The following is an 18,182-nucleotide window of genomic DNA, read 5'->3' on the forward strand; positions in this document are numbered from 1 at the left end:
ATATCACACCACAAACACTGGGCTTACAACACAAAGTATACCTTAACCCAGCTGGTAGTGCCAGACCGTTGTTACAAATATATCACACCACAAACACTGGGCTTACAACACAAAGTATACCTTAACCCAGCTGGTAGTGCCAGACCGTTGTTACAAATATATCACACCACAAACACTGGGCTTACAACACAAAGTTTTTTGTTGTAAATAATGTACATATAGTGAAAAGAGAAGTTTTTGTTTTGATTGTCAGTAAAGCAGTTTAAGTCAAACCATACTGCAGGCTCTTAGTACCAGCAAGTCAGTGGTGAAACAACAAACAGTGTCAGCACACACACTGGTCACTGAAAAGTACTCCTTGAGGAAGAAGGTGGGAAGCTTCTTTTTGTGGCTGCCAATTGCCAGAAATTGGAACTTTTTCTTCTACTAGTAAAGATGTAGATTAAATGCTGAACTTTAGCTGTAGCATATCAGCTCAGAAACTGGCTGTTTTTATCATGTACAAACTTGTGGCTGACAACTGTCATCCCTTGCCTAATTTAAGGTCTAATTACAATTTAGGACTCAAAAGGTGAAAACCCTTTCAGTTGCTATATCTAATAATGCCCAAGGCCTTGTAGGTTTTTTCTAATTCTGCATAAAATAATTTCAAATTGAAGGTAGGCTTGTAGAGATCCTGATAAGTAATAGAATTGAGTATATGTGCATACTCGTGTTCGGTATTGCTGGCACAGAAAAATGGAACTAATAAAAGGGGAAAAATATATAGATTAATTTAAACTAATCCTGCTAAAATAGTTTCAGGTGCTGTGACTGTTGAGAATTTCCTCTTGTTTAGAAAAACGAGAAATAAGTCATTATTTGGCTCAATAAATGTGTAAATCCAGCAGCAACTCAGGCCTACTACATTAGCTAGCTGGATCTAACATTACTGAGAGTTGCACAGTGCAGTGTGTGACAGGTGATTTATAGGCTATGACCATGTGCTGTACTGTAAGCCTAGTTTAATATTTGTTGGCATTAGCCAACATTAGAAATTATGTAAAACAAACTAGCAGTAATCTATGGAAACAGAATGATCACCTGATGTCATGGTGATGTGTCTCTGTCTGTCCATCAGGATTTTAAAAGGGCTGCTGTTTTGAGACCATGTTACTGATTTTAATCAATCTTATATAGTCATATGTGGCAGGACTGAATTTTGTTAGTAGAAATTAGGATATTATTTGACCATTCTGAAAGGTAAGCAAAGTACTAAATGGATAGAGGTGCACAGAAGCTGTATATAATTTTTTATGTCTGTTGTCATTTTGGGTCAGGCAGGGGCAAAAGCTAGAAATCTTATAAGCACTCATTGTGAAAGTCTGATCTTCACTGGATAATCAGTAGGTGGATACAGATGCCTGAGATTTGTTCATAATTTGCAAGGTCACTGGAGGTCAGATTCTGGAAACCTTTCAAATGCTTCTCCTTGCAAGGTTATTTGGTTCCTCTCAAAGTTAGATAAATTAACAAGTGGAGAGAGATAGCCAAAAGTTGTAGATTTTTAGGTCAAACAGTATATGAGGTCAGGAAGAAGCAAAAACTAGGAATGTAAAGATCAGTGTTTTAGGTCAGCATTTTTTTTTAAATCTTAAAGTTGATGTACTATCACTTCATAAGTTTCATTGGTTAAATTTATAACTTACCTACCTGATAAAACAATCTGAAGAAGGCAGGCCAGCTTCCTAAGTCCATAACAAAAAATATTAACACCATATTTACTAAACTAACTAGAAAACTGATTTCCATTCCATTAATGTGTATTGTGGCATTAGTGCCAGTGAAAATAAGAAAAAATTCCAAGGTAAAACCCTGATCTGCAGTACATAAGACACAAGACTCAAGTTTACAGTTTTGCCCCCAAACATTTTCATGCAGAGTAGCAAGACTTTTAATTATAATCACAATAATTTACAGAATTAGAGTTGTTACGGTTACTTTCATAACGACATCAGTTTCATTATTCAACAGGGTGATCTAAGACAGCTTGCACTACTTTAAATATTCAAGAAATAAATTATTGCTAAACTGTACTATGAGCTATACGGCTTTTATTAATTAACTCAAAAATGAAACATTCTGTCTGATCCAAAAGCAAAATTTAATATCTGTAATTATACCTAAATCACGTGTTTAAAGACCCAACCAGATTACAAATAAATGGTTTTTTTCCTATAAAGTAGATTTTCAATGACGAGGGCATGAAAACCAGTCTTGGAATGTTCCACACACAAAACAACAACCTATTACTGCACAGTTCTCTTCCTAATGTAAATGATTTTAGTTTCATTGCTTTCAATCCAAGTTTGGAAATATTACACAAACATCTTTCCTTAGAGTAACACTAAGAGATTTACATCACTTTTATTATCAATCATTAAGACTAACAAGAGATTCATATGACAAATTCTACCAGTTAACACAACCACATCATTCAATTTAAAATCTTAAAGTTTACATTTTCTGAACAGGGTAAGAAATGTACAAATATGTAAAGGTCTAAATTATCTGTCTACATATGCATTGTGTGCACTTAAATACAATGTTTCAGCCCTTATTTTCACAATTAAAAGCACAAACTAAAATTTGTTCTATTACTGGTAAACAACAAACCTATAATTTTGGTTTTTTTCAACAGTGGAAAACTAGCAAATATACATCCAGATACTGAAAAAAATCATACATTTATTTTTTGTTTTCAGATAAATTTGTTTCACCTGTGTAAATAGTAGCAGTTTTGTACATCAATAAAAGTTAAGCGATAGTTTTTTTTTCTTTGAAGTGATCAAAAAATATGGGAACAGCTGCATCTATGACATCAACTAAACAAAGATGATCTCTATCTAACCATAAGATAGTGAATCTATCCTCTCAGTATGATACGGGAACTTTGGAACCAAAATGTACACATTAAAACACCACAGTATTAATCAGTGAACACACTACACATTCAATGACAAGCTGGTTTCTTGTATATGATCTAAGAAGATGCATCTTAGCCCCGGGTGGTAAGTATAAGAGACACAATCAGTCCGTACAGACCCAAAACTTCAGCAAAGATGAGAATCAAGATCATGCCTACAAACAGACGAGGTTGTTGTGCTGTTCCCCGGACACCAGCATCACCCACAATTCCAATGGCAAACCCAGCAGCAAGGCCACTAAGTCCTACACTCAAACCAGCACCAAGGTGCAAAAAGCCACTGTAAAAGTTGGAGGAAAAAAATTATAGAAAATACAAATGACTACACTAAAGTAAAATAAGTATAAACAACATCAGCACCATTGTTAGGTCGTACATACGATATTTCTATAAAGTCATGCAAGTGATTCAATATTTCAAGTGAATTTTTTATATTTAACGATGATAGTCTAATACAAAACAATTCACAGATCAGCTTTCAGTGTGATTTAACATTATCTAGTTTAACAAACACAAAATATTTTATAAATTAATAGATGGATATTAAATTCTAAAAGTATCAACGTAGGCATTATGAAAAATACATTGTAGAAATAATTTTTAATGCTACAAACCTTTAAGCACAATGTTAACAAAGGTAACTCGTGTGAATGAAAGACAGGGCAAAGTTTAATATGGTAATATAAGTAAAAGGTACAACTCCAATCAAAATGTTTTGTCTATAATTCATAAATCAATAAATTATGGAAGAATTAACACATTAGCCCTTTTGAAATTGGTCAGGGTTCAAAGGTCATGTCATCACATTTGTCGACTTGCAGTCAGAATTTCTGAACTACTATTTTGTGAATTTGTCAATTGCATATTATAATTCAGGCTTTAATAATATATGAGTTAACTTGTTAATTTAAAATTAAATATTAAAATAATCTAAATATATACTTTTGTGAGTCACGTAGTATGTTGAATACAGCCCTATTTAAAATTAGATGTACACCCTTGTGGAAATTAATTGAAACAAGACGAAAAATTACAATTTTTTTTGCATTTTATTTCTGAGAATCCAAAAATTACAAATTAATACATAATATGACCACCTTTATTTTTCAATAGATCATTAATCCGCTTTGACATTGAGTCCACCAGTTGACTGCAATCTCTACTAATGTTTGGGTCGCAGTACCACACCTCAATTAGCTTATCTTTTGTAGTACAGTCTTTTAACCCCAAAGTTTTTCTTTACAAATTGCCCAAAGATTTTCAATAGGATTTAAGTCTGGAAAGTTTCCAGACCAATCCAGCACCTTTATTCACGTAGTAGTCATAAATTTCTTCACAAGTTTCAATGTGTGGCATGGAGCCAGATCTTCCTGAAAAATGCCAGATCCATCTGGAAATCTCTTTTTCAATTCTGGAATGACTCTTCTCTGCCAAACTTCAATGCACTGTGGTCCTCGCATCATACCTTCTACGATATGCAAGCCTCCGACACCATAGTAGCTGAAAAAGCCCCAAAACAACTTCAAGGGATGTTTTACGAACTGATTGATGTGAGATTCTCGAAGTTTCTCACCTGGAGATCTGCGAACATGCAGACTTCTTTGACCCTGTACAAAGAAACCAGTCTCGTCACTGAATAACACCTTCCTCCAGTGTTCTTGCGTCCAGTTCTTGTATTTCAGACCCCATTGATACCTTTTTTCTTCATTGAGTTGGTAAGAAGTTGTTTTTTGACTGGTCTCCTTGCCCTTCTAACGCAATTTCGAATGACGTAATATTCCTCAAAATTTCGTCATATATCCCAAACATAGATCAACTGTACTGCAAAACACAGCTAATGATGCCATCTGTGTGAAAAAATGACTATTAAAGGTAATCAGCGGGTCCAGCGAGCCTACACCGGTCACTATGCTGAAAATATTGTAAAATGACCATTTGTTTCAATTAATTTGCACAAGGGTGTATATGTTGTCAAAATAACCAAGTAACTGATTTTTCAAAGTACTGAACTGAAATTACTAATATTTACAAGCTAGAATATAAAATAAAAACCTCACATCTTTTCTATGAGATATGGCTTATGTACTGAATCAAACACTGTGGCCCAATTCAACTTTCCACATTTTGAAATAGTTCCTTACATATTCTTACTATAGTATGACCAATCAACAGCTTAGAATGTCCCTAGAAGAGTGTTCCCACCATTTTAATCTTTGAAAAGGCTACAACATTCTTTCAAATGAAGTTTAAGAAGGTAGGTTGTGTCTTTAGTGTACTCAAAGTTTCATATTTTTTAAATCTAAATACAGCTTAGTTATTAAGCTCAATAAATTATAGTGGAATTCTGTGGTATCAGTATAGTTATTTATGATTCTTTTAGTTATTCAACCACATATTTAAAACCTAAAAATCACTGATATCCTCTACTTGCAGAATTTTAAAAGGATAGCAACCTATGTCCAGCAACAACAGTGTTCAAAAGTCATAGAACAATAAAGATTAGTTTATATTACTGGATACATAACATGAGTGCATGTGCACTGTGTCAATGCAAGTTATGTAACATTAGTTATTAAAAAATAATAAATATAAATATATAATGTTATGAGACTTAAGCTACTTAGACTAAACATTTGTATTTTTGTGTTATAATGTGTGGTCATTCTACCAGGAAAAACTAATTTATTTCCTAAATGTTTTACAAATTTGAGTGACAGACCCCACATCAGTAGAATACAGACAATAAAGTTTTACTGATAACAAATGTTTGAAATGTATTTAGGAGGCCTTAAGAAATACACATACTATATCATATATTACAGTGCACACACTTAAAAGTATGCATGTGCATACAAACTTGTGTGTATTACACCAATCCTGTTGCAAAGGGTTAATACATTTGCAACTTTGAAAAAAATGGAACCAAAATCTTACATTGCAGACATATAATAACAAAAATTAATATAATGTATTTTAAAAACAGGTTCAGCATCTCCACCCACTTCCTTCTTTCGATTACTGTTTACAATCATACAAAAAAACAACTACTAAACAATGAAATAAAAAGAGATGAACACAATTCATTTTGCCCTTTATTTGTTTCTTGTCAATTCTGTTTTCTTTTAATGAATAAAGTAAACACAGAAGACTTCAGTTTCACAATGACTAACTTTCAAAGAGGTCATTAAACATAACATCTACTACTACCTTTTTTACAAAACTCCACCCATTAAACATGTTTAACTTGGCATTAGTGCCTGTATCCATTTAAATTATTCCTGCTTTTGATCAGTCAAAAACATTATCTTGTTCAAGACTTTTGTTCTACTTACCACAAGAGGATGTAGGCTGGTGTTTCAATACGAAACTAATGATATAGACAAGACTTCTGTTTCACGTACCACAAGAGGATGTAGGCTGGTGTTTCAATATGAAACTAATGATATAGACAAGACTTCTGTTCTACTTACCACAAGAGGATGTAGGCTGGTGTTTCAATATCAAACTAATGATATGGACAAGACTTCTGTTTCACGTACCACAAGAGGATGTAGGCTGGTGTTTCAATACGAAACTAATGATATGGACAAGACTTCTGTTCTACTTACCACAAGAGGATGTAGGCTGGTGTTTCAATACGAAACTAATGATATGGACAAGACTTCTGTTCTACTTACCACAAGAGGATGTAGGCTGGTGTTTCAATATGAAACTAATGACATGGACAAGACTTCTGTTCTACTTACCACAAGAGGATGTAGGCTGGTGTTTCAATATGAAAGTAATGATATGGACAAGACTTCTGTTCTACTTACCACAAGAGGAAGTAGGCTGGTGTTTCAATATGAAACTAATGATATAGACAAGACTTCTGTTCTACTTACCCCAAGAGGATGTAGGCTGGTGTTTCAATACGAAACTAATGATATGGACAAGACTTCTGTTCTACTTACCACAAGAGGATGTAGGCTGGTGTTTCAATATGAAACTAATGACATGGACAAGACTTCTGTTCTACTTACCACAAGAGGATGTAGGCTGGTGTTTCAATATGAAAGTAATGATATGGACAAGACTTCTGTTCTACTTACCACAAGAGGAAGTAGGCTGGTATTTCAATATGAAACTAATGACATGGACAAAACTTCTGTTCTACTTACCACAAGAGGAAGTAGGCTGGTGTTTCAATATGAAACTAATGATATAGACAAGACTTCTGTTCTACTTACCCCAAGAGGATGTAGGCTGGTGTTTCAATATGAAACTAATGATATAGACAATACTTCTGTTCTACTTACCACAAGAAGATGTAGGCTGGTGTTTCAATATGAAACTAACGATATAAACAAGACTTCTGTTCTACTTACCACAAGAGGAAGTAGGCTGGTGTTTCAATACAAAACTAATGATATGGACAAGACTTCTGTTCTACTTACCACAAGAGGATGTAGGCTGGTATTTCAATATGAAACTAATGATATGGATTGAACATTAAGTTCCATAAAAATTAAATACTATTTTTGGTATACCTTCAAGAATCACAGTTACAGTTTAACATGTTTAAAAAAGTTCATAATACGCGATGTTAGTGTGTCTCCTTGAATTAGCTAATGCTGTTTATATTTTGTTTAATTAATACCAACAGATTAGCTAATATCTTCATTGTTTAATTATTACCAGCAGATTAGCTAATATCTATATCTGTTTAATACCAACAGATTAATATCTATATTGTATTTAATTAATGCCAATAGATAATCTAATACCAGTAGATGAAAGGAATAAGAGAGTCTTCTAAATGCTAAACTAATTGGAATACATGTTCCAAATGAATTAAAATTTTCACAATGGTCCCATAACTACAGTATTAAAAAAATTAGAAACTGTGTATTTATACTCACGTGTAGAGCCTGTATCCATCCGAAGGAGATTTGATATTATTGGCTATCAGTACTGCGACCACCAGCCCATATATGGCAATAATACCTGCCATAACCACAGGAATGATTGACTTCATGATCAGCTCTGGCCTCATCACTGACATTGCAGCTATTCCTGTGCCAGATTTGGCCGTTCCATAAGCTGCTCCGAGAGCTGAAAAAACATCATATGCTATAAGGAGTGCTCACACAAAACATATCTTCACATGCAACTTCAAGACTGTCTTTGTACAGTGTAAGCGACGTGTTCTCACCGGCTGTCTTTGTACAGTGTAAGCGACGTGTTCTCACCGGCTGTCTTTGTACAGTGTAAGCGACGTGTTCTCACCGGCTGTCTTTGTACAGTGTAAGCGACGTGTTCTCACCGGCTGTCTTTGTACAGTGTAAGTGACGTGTTCTCACCGGCTGTCTTTGTACAGTGTAAGTGACGTGTTCTCACAGGCTGTCTTTGTACAGTGTAAGTGACGTGTTCTCACAAGCGGTCTTTGTACAGTGTAAGTGACATGTTCTCACAGAAGGTCTTTGTACAATGTAAGTGACGTGTTCTCACCAGCAGTAGTACTAGTACTAAGTCTAAATATTACGAACCACATTTTATAGAAGTAAAAAGTAACTGGCACTAGTAGTAAAGCTAATCATTAAAACATCACTCATCTCCCACCTACAGTATCTTACATCTAGTAACAATAAACGATGCACATTGTTATAAATGTATTTTATGCCTGGATGTGCATACAATTTGACCATCAAGTGTGAACTGTTTAACTAAACTTATTCTATCAGGTAGTTCAACTAGAAACAGAGAATAAATATTAGCAATTAGTATATTTCAATGTACTTGAAGTAGCTTGGGTGGAAGTGAGGTAGAATATTTAGGATGTGATAAATGCTAACAGTGTTTCAGAATTATGGTCTTGATTGCAACTTTGAGTAGACTCAGAAAAACACAGAATGCTTCACTTTCAAACCCTGCTTGCATGAAGTTAGAGACAGCTTTGGAAAAGATTTTACTTTTACAATAGGGTAAACAAACTACCAATATTGTCATGTTTTGTTTTATCCACCATATTATCACTGTTCACATAAATAGTCACTGCTCTCAGTACCCAATCTTACACTATTCAAACATTTGTTTCCAGAACTACGTGTCCACGTTACTGAGAACACAAGTTCAGACATGCTACGATAAGTTTAAGTGTTGTCCATTCAAATACATTTTGGTTTTCAAATAGTGATCAAATAGTTTTACATTAGTTTGAAGTCATACAATATAATTTTATTGGAAACCTAATCATGTTTGTGAATACCAAGGTTCAACTACAAGACTGCTGTAGTGGATCACTTGTGGATGGTAAATATATTAGCTGCAGTATTACTGAAATCTTTAAAAATGAAAACTAATTACATATTATGAAAGTTAGTATTTCAAGGTTCATTTTGTAGTTTGATTCACAAAGAAAATTATCTGCCATATTTAGCTGTCTTCAAGCTTCATTGGTCAAAGATAACTTCCTGTTTAATAAGGGGTAATTTAAGATTAATTCAACTGTGAAAAAATATGCCAACTTTTTTTACAACTGACACAGAGCTACAAGTCATGTGACATGGAAGACAGTTTTTATTTCCGACAAATTTACTAATGACTACAAATTTTAAATTTTCATAATTAGTGATTAATGAGTGGACAAAACAGCTGATTACAATCAGAAATCAAGTCAAAACATGTTTAGAGTTAGGGTACAGATTGATTTGAGGACAATGAGTGGATGGTATAGAGGGATTACATTAGGACAAGTTAGAGTGTAATAAGAAGTGGAATAGCAACCTCTGATACCTTTGGCTGCTTGAAATAGTGTTCATACAGTGAGAGACTGTCTCACTAAGTTCACTGGTAAAATTTTTTGTAGTGGGGAACACTGTAAAAACACTGACTAGAATTTGCTTGCCAGGTGAGTACATAGAGTGAAACACAAAAAGCCCATTAACACCTATTTGGAGACCAGGTGGACAGTAACCATAGTAACAGATAGTGAGAACTGGTTGGATATTCATCTTCTTGTGGAACATTCATCATAAGGCTGATGAGTCATTCAACCTTCCAACAACCAGCATAGTGATGATTCTGGAAGCTCTAAGCAGATGGTTCCAAAATTGATGGTAGAAAACAAAACAAGTGCAAGATAGATGTTATGTCCCAAGTTATGATGGAGTAAAACTAAATAAGGAAGTTGGCAAACACACAAAATAAACTATTTTGTCATATCGAGCACAACTGTACTGATAAAATGAAAAGCTATCAACATTCACTGGAAATAAAATTGCCAGGAAAAAAATACCTTCAGATGTTTCTACAAAAAAAATGAGAATCAACAATATAATTAGCATGTTCATTAAACAATTATTCACACAAAATTTAAATAACTGGAGTAATTGAAAACACATTAATTATTGGTTGATAATATTTATATTAGTAAATGATTGAATTATAATTTTGATCAACCCTATCTGTACAGTCTTAGTCAATTTGAATACACATCACAAAATCTCAGATACAATTAAAATTTAATTAAACTGTTTTTAATGAATATTAATAAACTTGGTATTATGGTTTATAATTCAAATTTTTATATTATCAAACTTTTAATTTCTTTCAAAATGAAATATTAAAAACATTTTCAATCACTTTTGTGTCACAATGAAAGTACTCTCAATTCTTTAGATTGTATAATTTCAATACCTTTCACAGTATCTAACTAATTAGAAGCAAACTATAAATTCTGACAAACTCAACTATAATATTATTTACATATTACAGTAGTTTAGGGACAAGTTATTAGTGGCAAATGTACTTTTTGCATTGTAAAGGGCATATTTAATTTTTCTTTCGATAATAAAATTATGCTCATTGAGTTGCATAATCAAGTAACAATATTCTCTTACTGTCAACATGTTAAAATATTACCAAATATAAAAGTTGTATATCCAATCTTGCACACTTAAGAAACATCTTGATAAACCATATGTTCCATAGAAAACCAACTTCATGATTCAAAACTATAAAGTTCTATAACTCAGCTGTCAATTGATAATGGCAATATCTAGTTTTAAAACAATTTGAAAATAAAACTGACTTTTGTTGTTTTTCCCCTTTGCATAATTATCAACTATTAAAACATGTATACTTCAGTTTAAAATACTTAGATATTTTATCTTTCAAGTATTCAAGACATAAGTCAAAACTATGAGGAATCGACAAAAAGTAACCGAGAATGGTAGAAATTTTAGTATGAGTGTAAATAATTTCATTGTGATAAAAATATTTTACACAAACCAACAGTGACTGTTGGCCTGACATTAGAAAAGTTAAGTTTTAACTAATTTTGCTAATTTAACAAATTAAAGCAACAATATTGGCATTCTACGTGAAAAATTAATTTAATTCTACGTCCACTATGATGATAGGCTTAAGAGTTAAATCGCTTTTGATCAAAATCATTGACTCACCACTAAAAACCATTGCCGCTGCAGATCCCATCACTCCAAAAAAAGGTCCATACACTGGAGTTTCAGACATATCAGGCATACTGACTTCTTTTTATTTATTATATATATTAGATAATACGAAAAGATGTTTAAATATTCTAAAGAAAATGTGCTATGAATGAATAACTCTACTGTAATAGCTCAGGCAAAAAAGACGTCAACATGGACGTTAAGATTCGGAAGTATCATGTGATAATATTGACCGATGCGTTATTTCCACTTTTGTACGTAATTACAGTTTTATGAAAAACAAAATAATTATGTATGCGAAAGAATGTAAAACATTAAAGAATCTTTAGTAATACAGTAAGAACAACTATATTTATATATAGATAAAAACATTTTTAAAAATTGTGTTAAAAAACATGAAGGTCTAAAAGCTCCTTATTATATTACATTAATATAATTAATAACTGAATCCATAAAGTAGCAAATACTAATTTGTATTTCTTTGAAGAAAAAAATTAAACCCATACGTATTCGTGGAAGGTTAACATTTTATTGCCTCTTTTCTACTAATTGTCATTACTGAAAATTAAATGTATTTCATAAAATAATATATTGTTAAATATTTGTTTTTAAAAAAGTTTCTTGCACGATCAATAATAAATAACTGACATTTTGCTACAATGCGTGTTTTAAAACAAAACTTCTCATATCGAGATCCAAGAGAAAGCCTCAGGGCACGAAAAAAACAGTATCTTTAAAATTTCCTGCACAAAGGAAATAGAAATATTTTCAATAATAATTATATTTATTTTAATAAATATTGGCGCATGTTTCCCAGAGGCGTTGTTGAGTGCTAAAAAGACTGGGGCTTGGCTTTATAAACGCAGGGATATTTGGCGTTTCAGTATAATATTGATCGTGGTGTTTGTTCTGTTCTTCATGTGTGGAACTGATATAACTTTCTCTGAGGAATATTATTATCACTAATTATTGTTTCTACATCGTTCTTATATTTACAATTTTTCACCTTAATATATGTTTGTGAAAAAGCATTAAGATTATTGCATATAATTCGGCTTTTGCTACTTTTATCCAATATGAAAAAAAAATTATCTATAAAATAGTCAAATTTTAGTTATTCACAAGTCAGATTAGTAAATAAACACATTTTAGGAAAATTCTCAGTGTATTTAGCTTGCTTCAAATCAACATCACCGAAAGATAAATTGAAAATAGAGGAAGAAGTTGTATAGAATTAATAAAACAATCAGTTAGTATTTTAAATGTGTTGAAAATTTTCATTAAAACGGTTTACTCTGTGCATTAAATTTTTCGCTACTTTTTGACTTTAGCAGCACAGAACTTAAAAGTGTAAGTTCTCTCATTTGCTTTCGGGTTGTGCTGTATACCTGAATTCTACGGTTCATGGTTTGCATTCCATGTATAAATATTATAAGGGTGATGATCAAGTCCAATTATTTGATTAGAGTAATTCAAGAGTTAATGGTAGGTGCCGTTGGTAAATTTGTGAACCCACAATGATAAAATCTAGAGCTAGATTTCCTGCTGTGGACAGAACACTGACAACCTTTTGTGGAGCTCTGCATTTTAAAAAAATAGAGACAAAATATTTTAGTTTAAAAGATTAAAAGTAAGAATAGCTAACCCTTGTGTAGCTGTTTGAGAATATCTGAAACAAACAAATTAATCAAGCTCCTCCTCCTCTCTCTCTATATATATATAGAGAGAGATTGCGAGATTCAATGTAAGATTCAATCATGTGATACTTAAAAAAATCAATATAACTTGAACTTTTCAGCATCGGAAAATATAATGTCAGTTTTATAATAGGATAGTATTAGAGGAATATTCTTTACGGAGTTTTGTTTTATGCGTTGTAAGTAATTTACTTTGTTTTAGCTTTTTGAGATGTTTTCTGTAAAGAATAAGTGAAATGATTTTTCTAAAAAAATATCATGATAATAATATTTTTGGTGGCTAAGAAATTTAATTTCACACCCCATTCAGGTAATACCATAATTAATATATATATAAGCATTTTATATCACATTTTATATAAATTGATTGATTGTCCCCAAAATCGTAATTCCATCTGGCATAGGTGTCGCGATGAGGGCGCCATGTGGTTTTATTGCTAACCATCTTATGTGATCTAAAATATTGTTTATTTAGTTTTAAATTAATTTGTTGTGAATTTGAATTCAGTTTTTAAATCTTCTATTACCAGTGTGAATTTTGATAGGCATAAGGAATTATGAAGCTCTCGTTTAAGGTTTGTATTTTATACATGATGTAAAAGTTTCAACCTAAACATGTTTTCGTTGTTTATTTTAGTTTTACATTGAATTTCAAATAGTTGCTTTTGTGCAGCCTCGTGGTAGTTTACGTGATCGATATAAATATAAAATAAATTGTGCACTAGTGAAAAGTTCAAGGCTAGACTTAAGAGTTTATGATTTGTCAATTAACATACACTGCTCTTTAAAAAAAAGTTTCGTTTGTGGACCTTCTTATTTATGTCCTCAATAAATAATGGAACGTTATTGGTTTTTTTTTTGTATTGCTTACATCATGTTATGGAACTATTTTACAAATTTCTTAAGAAGCAAAACCGAGGTGATATTTCATACTTAGAATATCATTTCATGAAATAAAATAATTAAAGGTAAGTTTTATGGTATGCTACTGCAGGAAAAAAAATAAAAGAGAAGTGATGGATTTTTAAGTTCTGTGAACACTTATTGAAATTTTGTGATTTGGTCTTCACATCTGGTGTCATTATAGATGATGTGTATGTAAATGAATGTGCGATATACTTCAGTGTCAGAAACTTGCATATAACAATATTATATTTACTTAACATGACATATTTAAATTCAATAGCTATGGTATTTTTTAACAATTGTAACAGAAGTTATTTATATTATTATACTATGACACAAGGATCAACGAAATATAGTTCTGAAAGGGTTGTAATAGGAGTAAATATTAAACTGTAAACTTTGTTAAATATGTAATTGCTGAAACTATGAGAGACTGTAACAAATAATCTGACACAAATTTTCATAAAGTTAAATATCAGGATTTGCTAGGATGTGAGATACTAGTACAAAAATTCCACTGTTAAGTATGAATCTTCAATTAATAACAAAATAGAAATCTTAGTTTCTGAACTCAGAATATGACATAGAACTTCTTGTGCATTTACACAAATCCAGGAGAAGTGTACACAACATGTTAAAGATAGTGGATACAAGTCAATGATAAACGATAGAATTTGTGATTGTTACACTAACAGAAATGAGCCACATGAAAATCTTCCACTGTTGTTTTGGTGTCATGAGTACCATGTTTATTTTTGTTGTTCAAAGACAAGAGTTTGTATGTGCAGCATTTCTCAGATAAGGCTTCTTTAACCTGAAATTTAAGAACATGGACTTTAATAGCAGTAAAGCAAGATTTTTTTCCCTAGTGAGTCTATGCTATCCAAAAAATAAACAAATTTGTTAAATGAATTTGCAAAAAATATTTCATCATGCTTTCAAAAATTTTTTCCTATCACTGGTGTAAAATCTGTATTTATAGAATTGGAGTTTGTTTTGGTTATTATTGGGCTTTAGCTCTCTTTTTGATATAGTCTGTTCATCTCTGGCTATTGCTAAGATATTTTTTTAATGGGTGACAACTTCACACTTATTAAGGGCATATTCAAGTTCATTAAGTCAACTTGTGGGTCTCAAATTTGTATTTTCCTTCACTCAAGTTAATAATAATCTTGTGGCAAACCCAATACAGCTTGGTTTACAGCAGAGATAACTAAATTTTTAAGCTAATGTTGAATAATGTAGGAATGTGACTTTTACTTATAAATAATAATAGTAATAAAATTGCCAGTCACATATTGACTCTTTTGTAAAGAGATGTAACATTAATGAACTTCCAATATTCTGGAATTTGCCCACTATTAAACAACTTACAAACATAATAGTAAGTGATTAACATATCAGTTAGCTTCCTTTAACAAAAGGAGCCTTATCATTTTATAAACTTCTCAAATATTTTCTTAACAAGCTACAAGTTAATTAATTAAAAATGTAACATCTTGTTAAATTTCATTTGCATCTCGCAGTAGTTTAGGATAAAGAATTTTGCTTAATGTTTTTTATTAGTAAAAATGGAACTAAACATAAAATGTTAATAACCAGTCATACGAGCCATCCTTTATTATCCCTCAAAAGTTCTACTCTCATTCTCACATTTTTTGCTCATAATGTATTTAAAGGAATTCTTGCTGTTAATCTTTACAGGAAAACCTTTATTTTTATTTTACCATCTTTAGATCTTAAAATTTAATCAACTCTCCTTATCCTCTATAATTCTCTAAATCACCTTCAATCATAAAGATCAATTTAAATATATGCTTTTCTTTAATTTATATCTTTCATACCCTTGGTGGAACAAAGTGTTTTTATTTTGTTTTTTCACTTTTGACCACTTTTTTTAAATAAGGATCATTATCTTGAATATTTAAGAAATCCATTTGAAATTTTTTCCAGGTTCAGTGAGTATCTTCAATTAATTTCTTTGTCCAATTCACAACAGATAATTACTGCTGCATCCTTTAAAAAAATTAATTTTTTAAAAAAATTCTTATATTAGAAGTTAACAATAAAACTAAAATAGCATTATTATTCCTCGTAGATTCCATACTAATTGGTAAAAAAATCCATCTTCAAGTGTTTTCAGAAACCTATCTTTCTCATGGTTTAATCCTAGCATTCCCCGGCCTACATGGCTGAAATTAAAATCACACATAATAGTAAGCTCATTAACAGCTGAAATCTTAATTTCACTCATGAAGTTTATCTCAGAAAATTCTAACTAAATCCATTTTTCATTTGTACTCATTAACAGAAACCCAGATTCAAATCAGCTTTGATATCATCAACTTGACATAAGTCACATTTTACATATAAAGCTACTGTTTATTTTCTTAGTACTTTATCATGCAATCTATAATTTTGTATTTCAAAGAAATTTCTGTTATCAAAATTTCCAACACTTAAGTAAGTTTAAGGTATTCCAATTTAATCAAAATCCTTTGTTTGAGCCAGTACTCTAAAATCATCTTTCTTATTTCTAATACATTTAGCATCAAACATTGATAATTTAGATACAGTGCTTTACCTCTCCTCAAAGAAATAACTGTTCTCATTCATTTCTATATGTAAAGAAATATCTTCATGCATGCCACAACCCTTCTGTCTTCTCTCCATTAGAAATCATTCATTTCAATTTGTGTCACACAAATTATCATGTGACAACCCCCACAAATGACAGTGTCACACACACACACACACACACACACACACAATTATTACATGTGACTCCCTCTTTTCAATTCTATCAGACTATCACTTCTCATATGGAAGTGCTTGTGCTTAGATACTTAAAATTTTGCTTTAGTGTGCTTAATTTTTGTAATAGTTAATACTTCTGAAGTGATCATGAAAAATAATTACTCAAATAGTTACACATCTCAAGTGGTCTTTATAAATAGTCATACATCTCAAGTGGTTTTTATAAATAATTATTGATCATAAATAGTTACACATCTCAAGTGGTTTTTATAAATAGTCATACATCTCAAGTGGTTTTTATAAATAATTATTGATTATAAATAGTTACACATCTCAAGTGGTCTTTATAAATAGTTACACATCTCAAGTGGTTTTTATAAATAATTATTGATTATAAATAGTCACACATCTCAAGTGGTTTTTATAAATAGTCACACATCTCAAGTGGTCTTTATAAATAGTTACACATCTCAAGTGGTTTTTATAAATAATTATTGATTATAAATAGTTACACATCTCAAGTGGTCTTTATAAATAGTTACACATCTCAAGTGGTCTTTATAAATAGTTACACATCTCAAGTGGTCTTTATAAATAGTTACACATCTCAAGTGGTCTTTATAAATAGTCACACATCTCAAGTGGTTTTTATAAATAATTATTGATTATAAATAGTTACACATCTCAAGTGGTCTTTATAAATAGTTACACATCTCAAGTGGTCTTTATAAATAATTATTGATTATAAATAGTTACACATCTCAAGTGGTCTTTATAAATAGTTACACATCTCAAGTGGTTTTTATAAATAATTATTGATTATAAATAGTTACACATCTCAAGTGGTCTTTATAAATAGTCACACATCTCAAGTGGTTTTTATAAATAATTATTGATTATAAATAGTTACACATCTCAAGTGGTTTTTATAAATAGTCACACATCTCAAGTGGTTTTTATAAATAATTATTGATTATAAATAGTTACACATCTCAAGTGGTTTTATAAATAGTCACACATCTCAAGTGGTTTTTATAAATAATTATTGATTATAAATAGTTACACATCTCAAGTGGTCTTTATAAATAGTTATACATCTCAAGTGGTTTTTATAAATAATTATTGATTATAAATAGTTACACATCTCAAGTGGTCTTTATAAATAGTCATACATCTCAAGTGGTTTTTATAAATAATTATTGATTATAAATAGTTACACATCTCAAGTGGTTTTTATAAATAGTTACACATCTCAAGTGGTTTTTATAAATAGTTATACATCTCAAGTGGTTTTTATAAATAGTCATACATCTCAAGTGGTTTTTATAAATAATTATTGATCATAAATAGTCATACATCTCAAGTGGTCTTTATAAATAGTCATACATCTCAAGTGGTTTTTAT

The 18,182-nt window shown here is 31.2% G+C and overlaps 2 protein-coding genes across 2 annotated transcripts in view; one reads left to right on the forward strand and one right to left on the reverse strand.

Annotated features, from left to right (window-relative positions):
* Positions 1–1,887: 1,887 nt before the first annotated feature.
* On the reverse strand, positions 1,888–11,642 carry LOC143230209 (V-type proton ATPase 16 kDa proteolipid subunit c). The gene is made up of 3 exons (XM_076463343.1): positions 11,410–11,642; positions 7,867–8,059; positions 1,888–3,245 (listed from the first exon to the last, which is right to left on the reverse strand). Exons 1-3 carry the CDS (start codon positions 11,486–11,488, stop codon positions 3,038–3,040), a joined length of 480 nt encoding a protein of 159 aa, XP_076319458.1. The 5' UTR covers positions 11,489–11,642; the 3' UTR covers positions 1,888–3,037.
* A 1,860-nt stretch (positions 11,643–13,502) lies between these two features.
* LOC143230203 (periodic tryptophan protein 2 homolog) overlaps positions 13,503–18,182 on the forward strand; it is a 53,353-nt gene continuing 48,673 nt past the window's right edge. Inside the window, exon 1 of the mRNA XM_076463336.1 lies at positions 13,503–13,690. Within this exon, the coding sequence (XP_076319451.1) occupies positions 13,673–13,690 (18 nt within the window). The 5' untranslated portion in view covers positions 13,503–13,672. The remainder of the gene's footprint in view (positions 13,691–18,182) is intronic.

Source organism: Tachypleus tridentatus, chromosome 10 (assembly GCF_004210375.1).
Source record: "Tachypleus tridentatus isolate NWPU-2018 chromosome 10, ASM421037v1, whole genome shotgun sequence".
In the NCBI taxonomy this organism is placed as follows: Eukaryota; Metazoa; Arthropoda; class Merostomata; order Xiphosura; family Limulidae; genus Tachypleus; species Tachypleus tridentatus.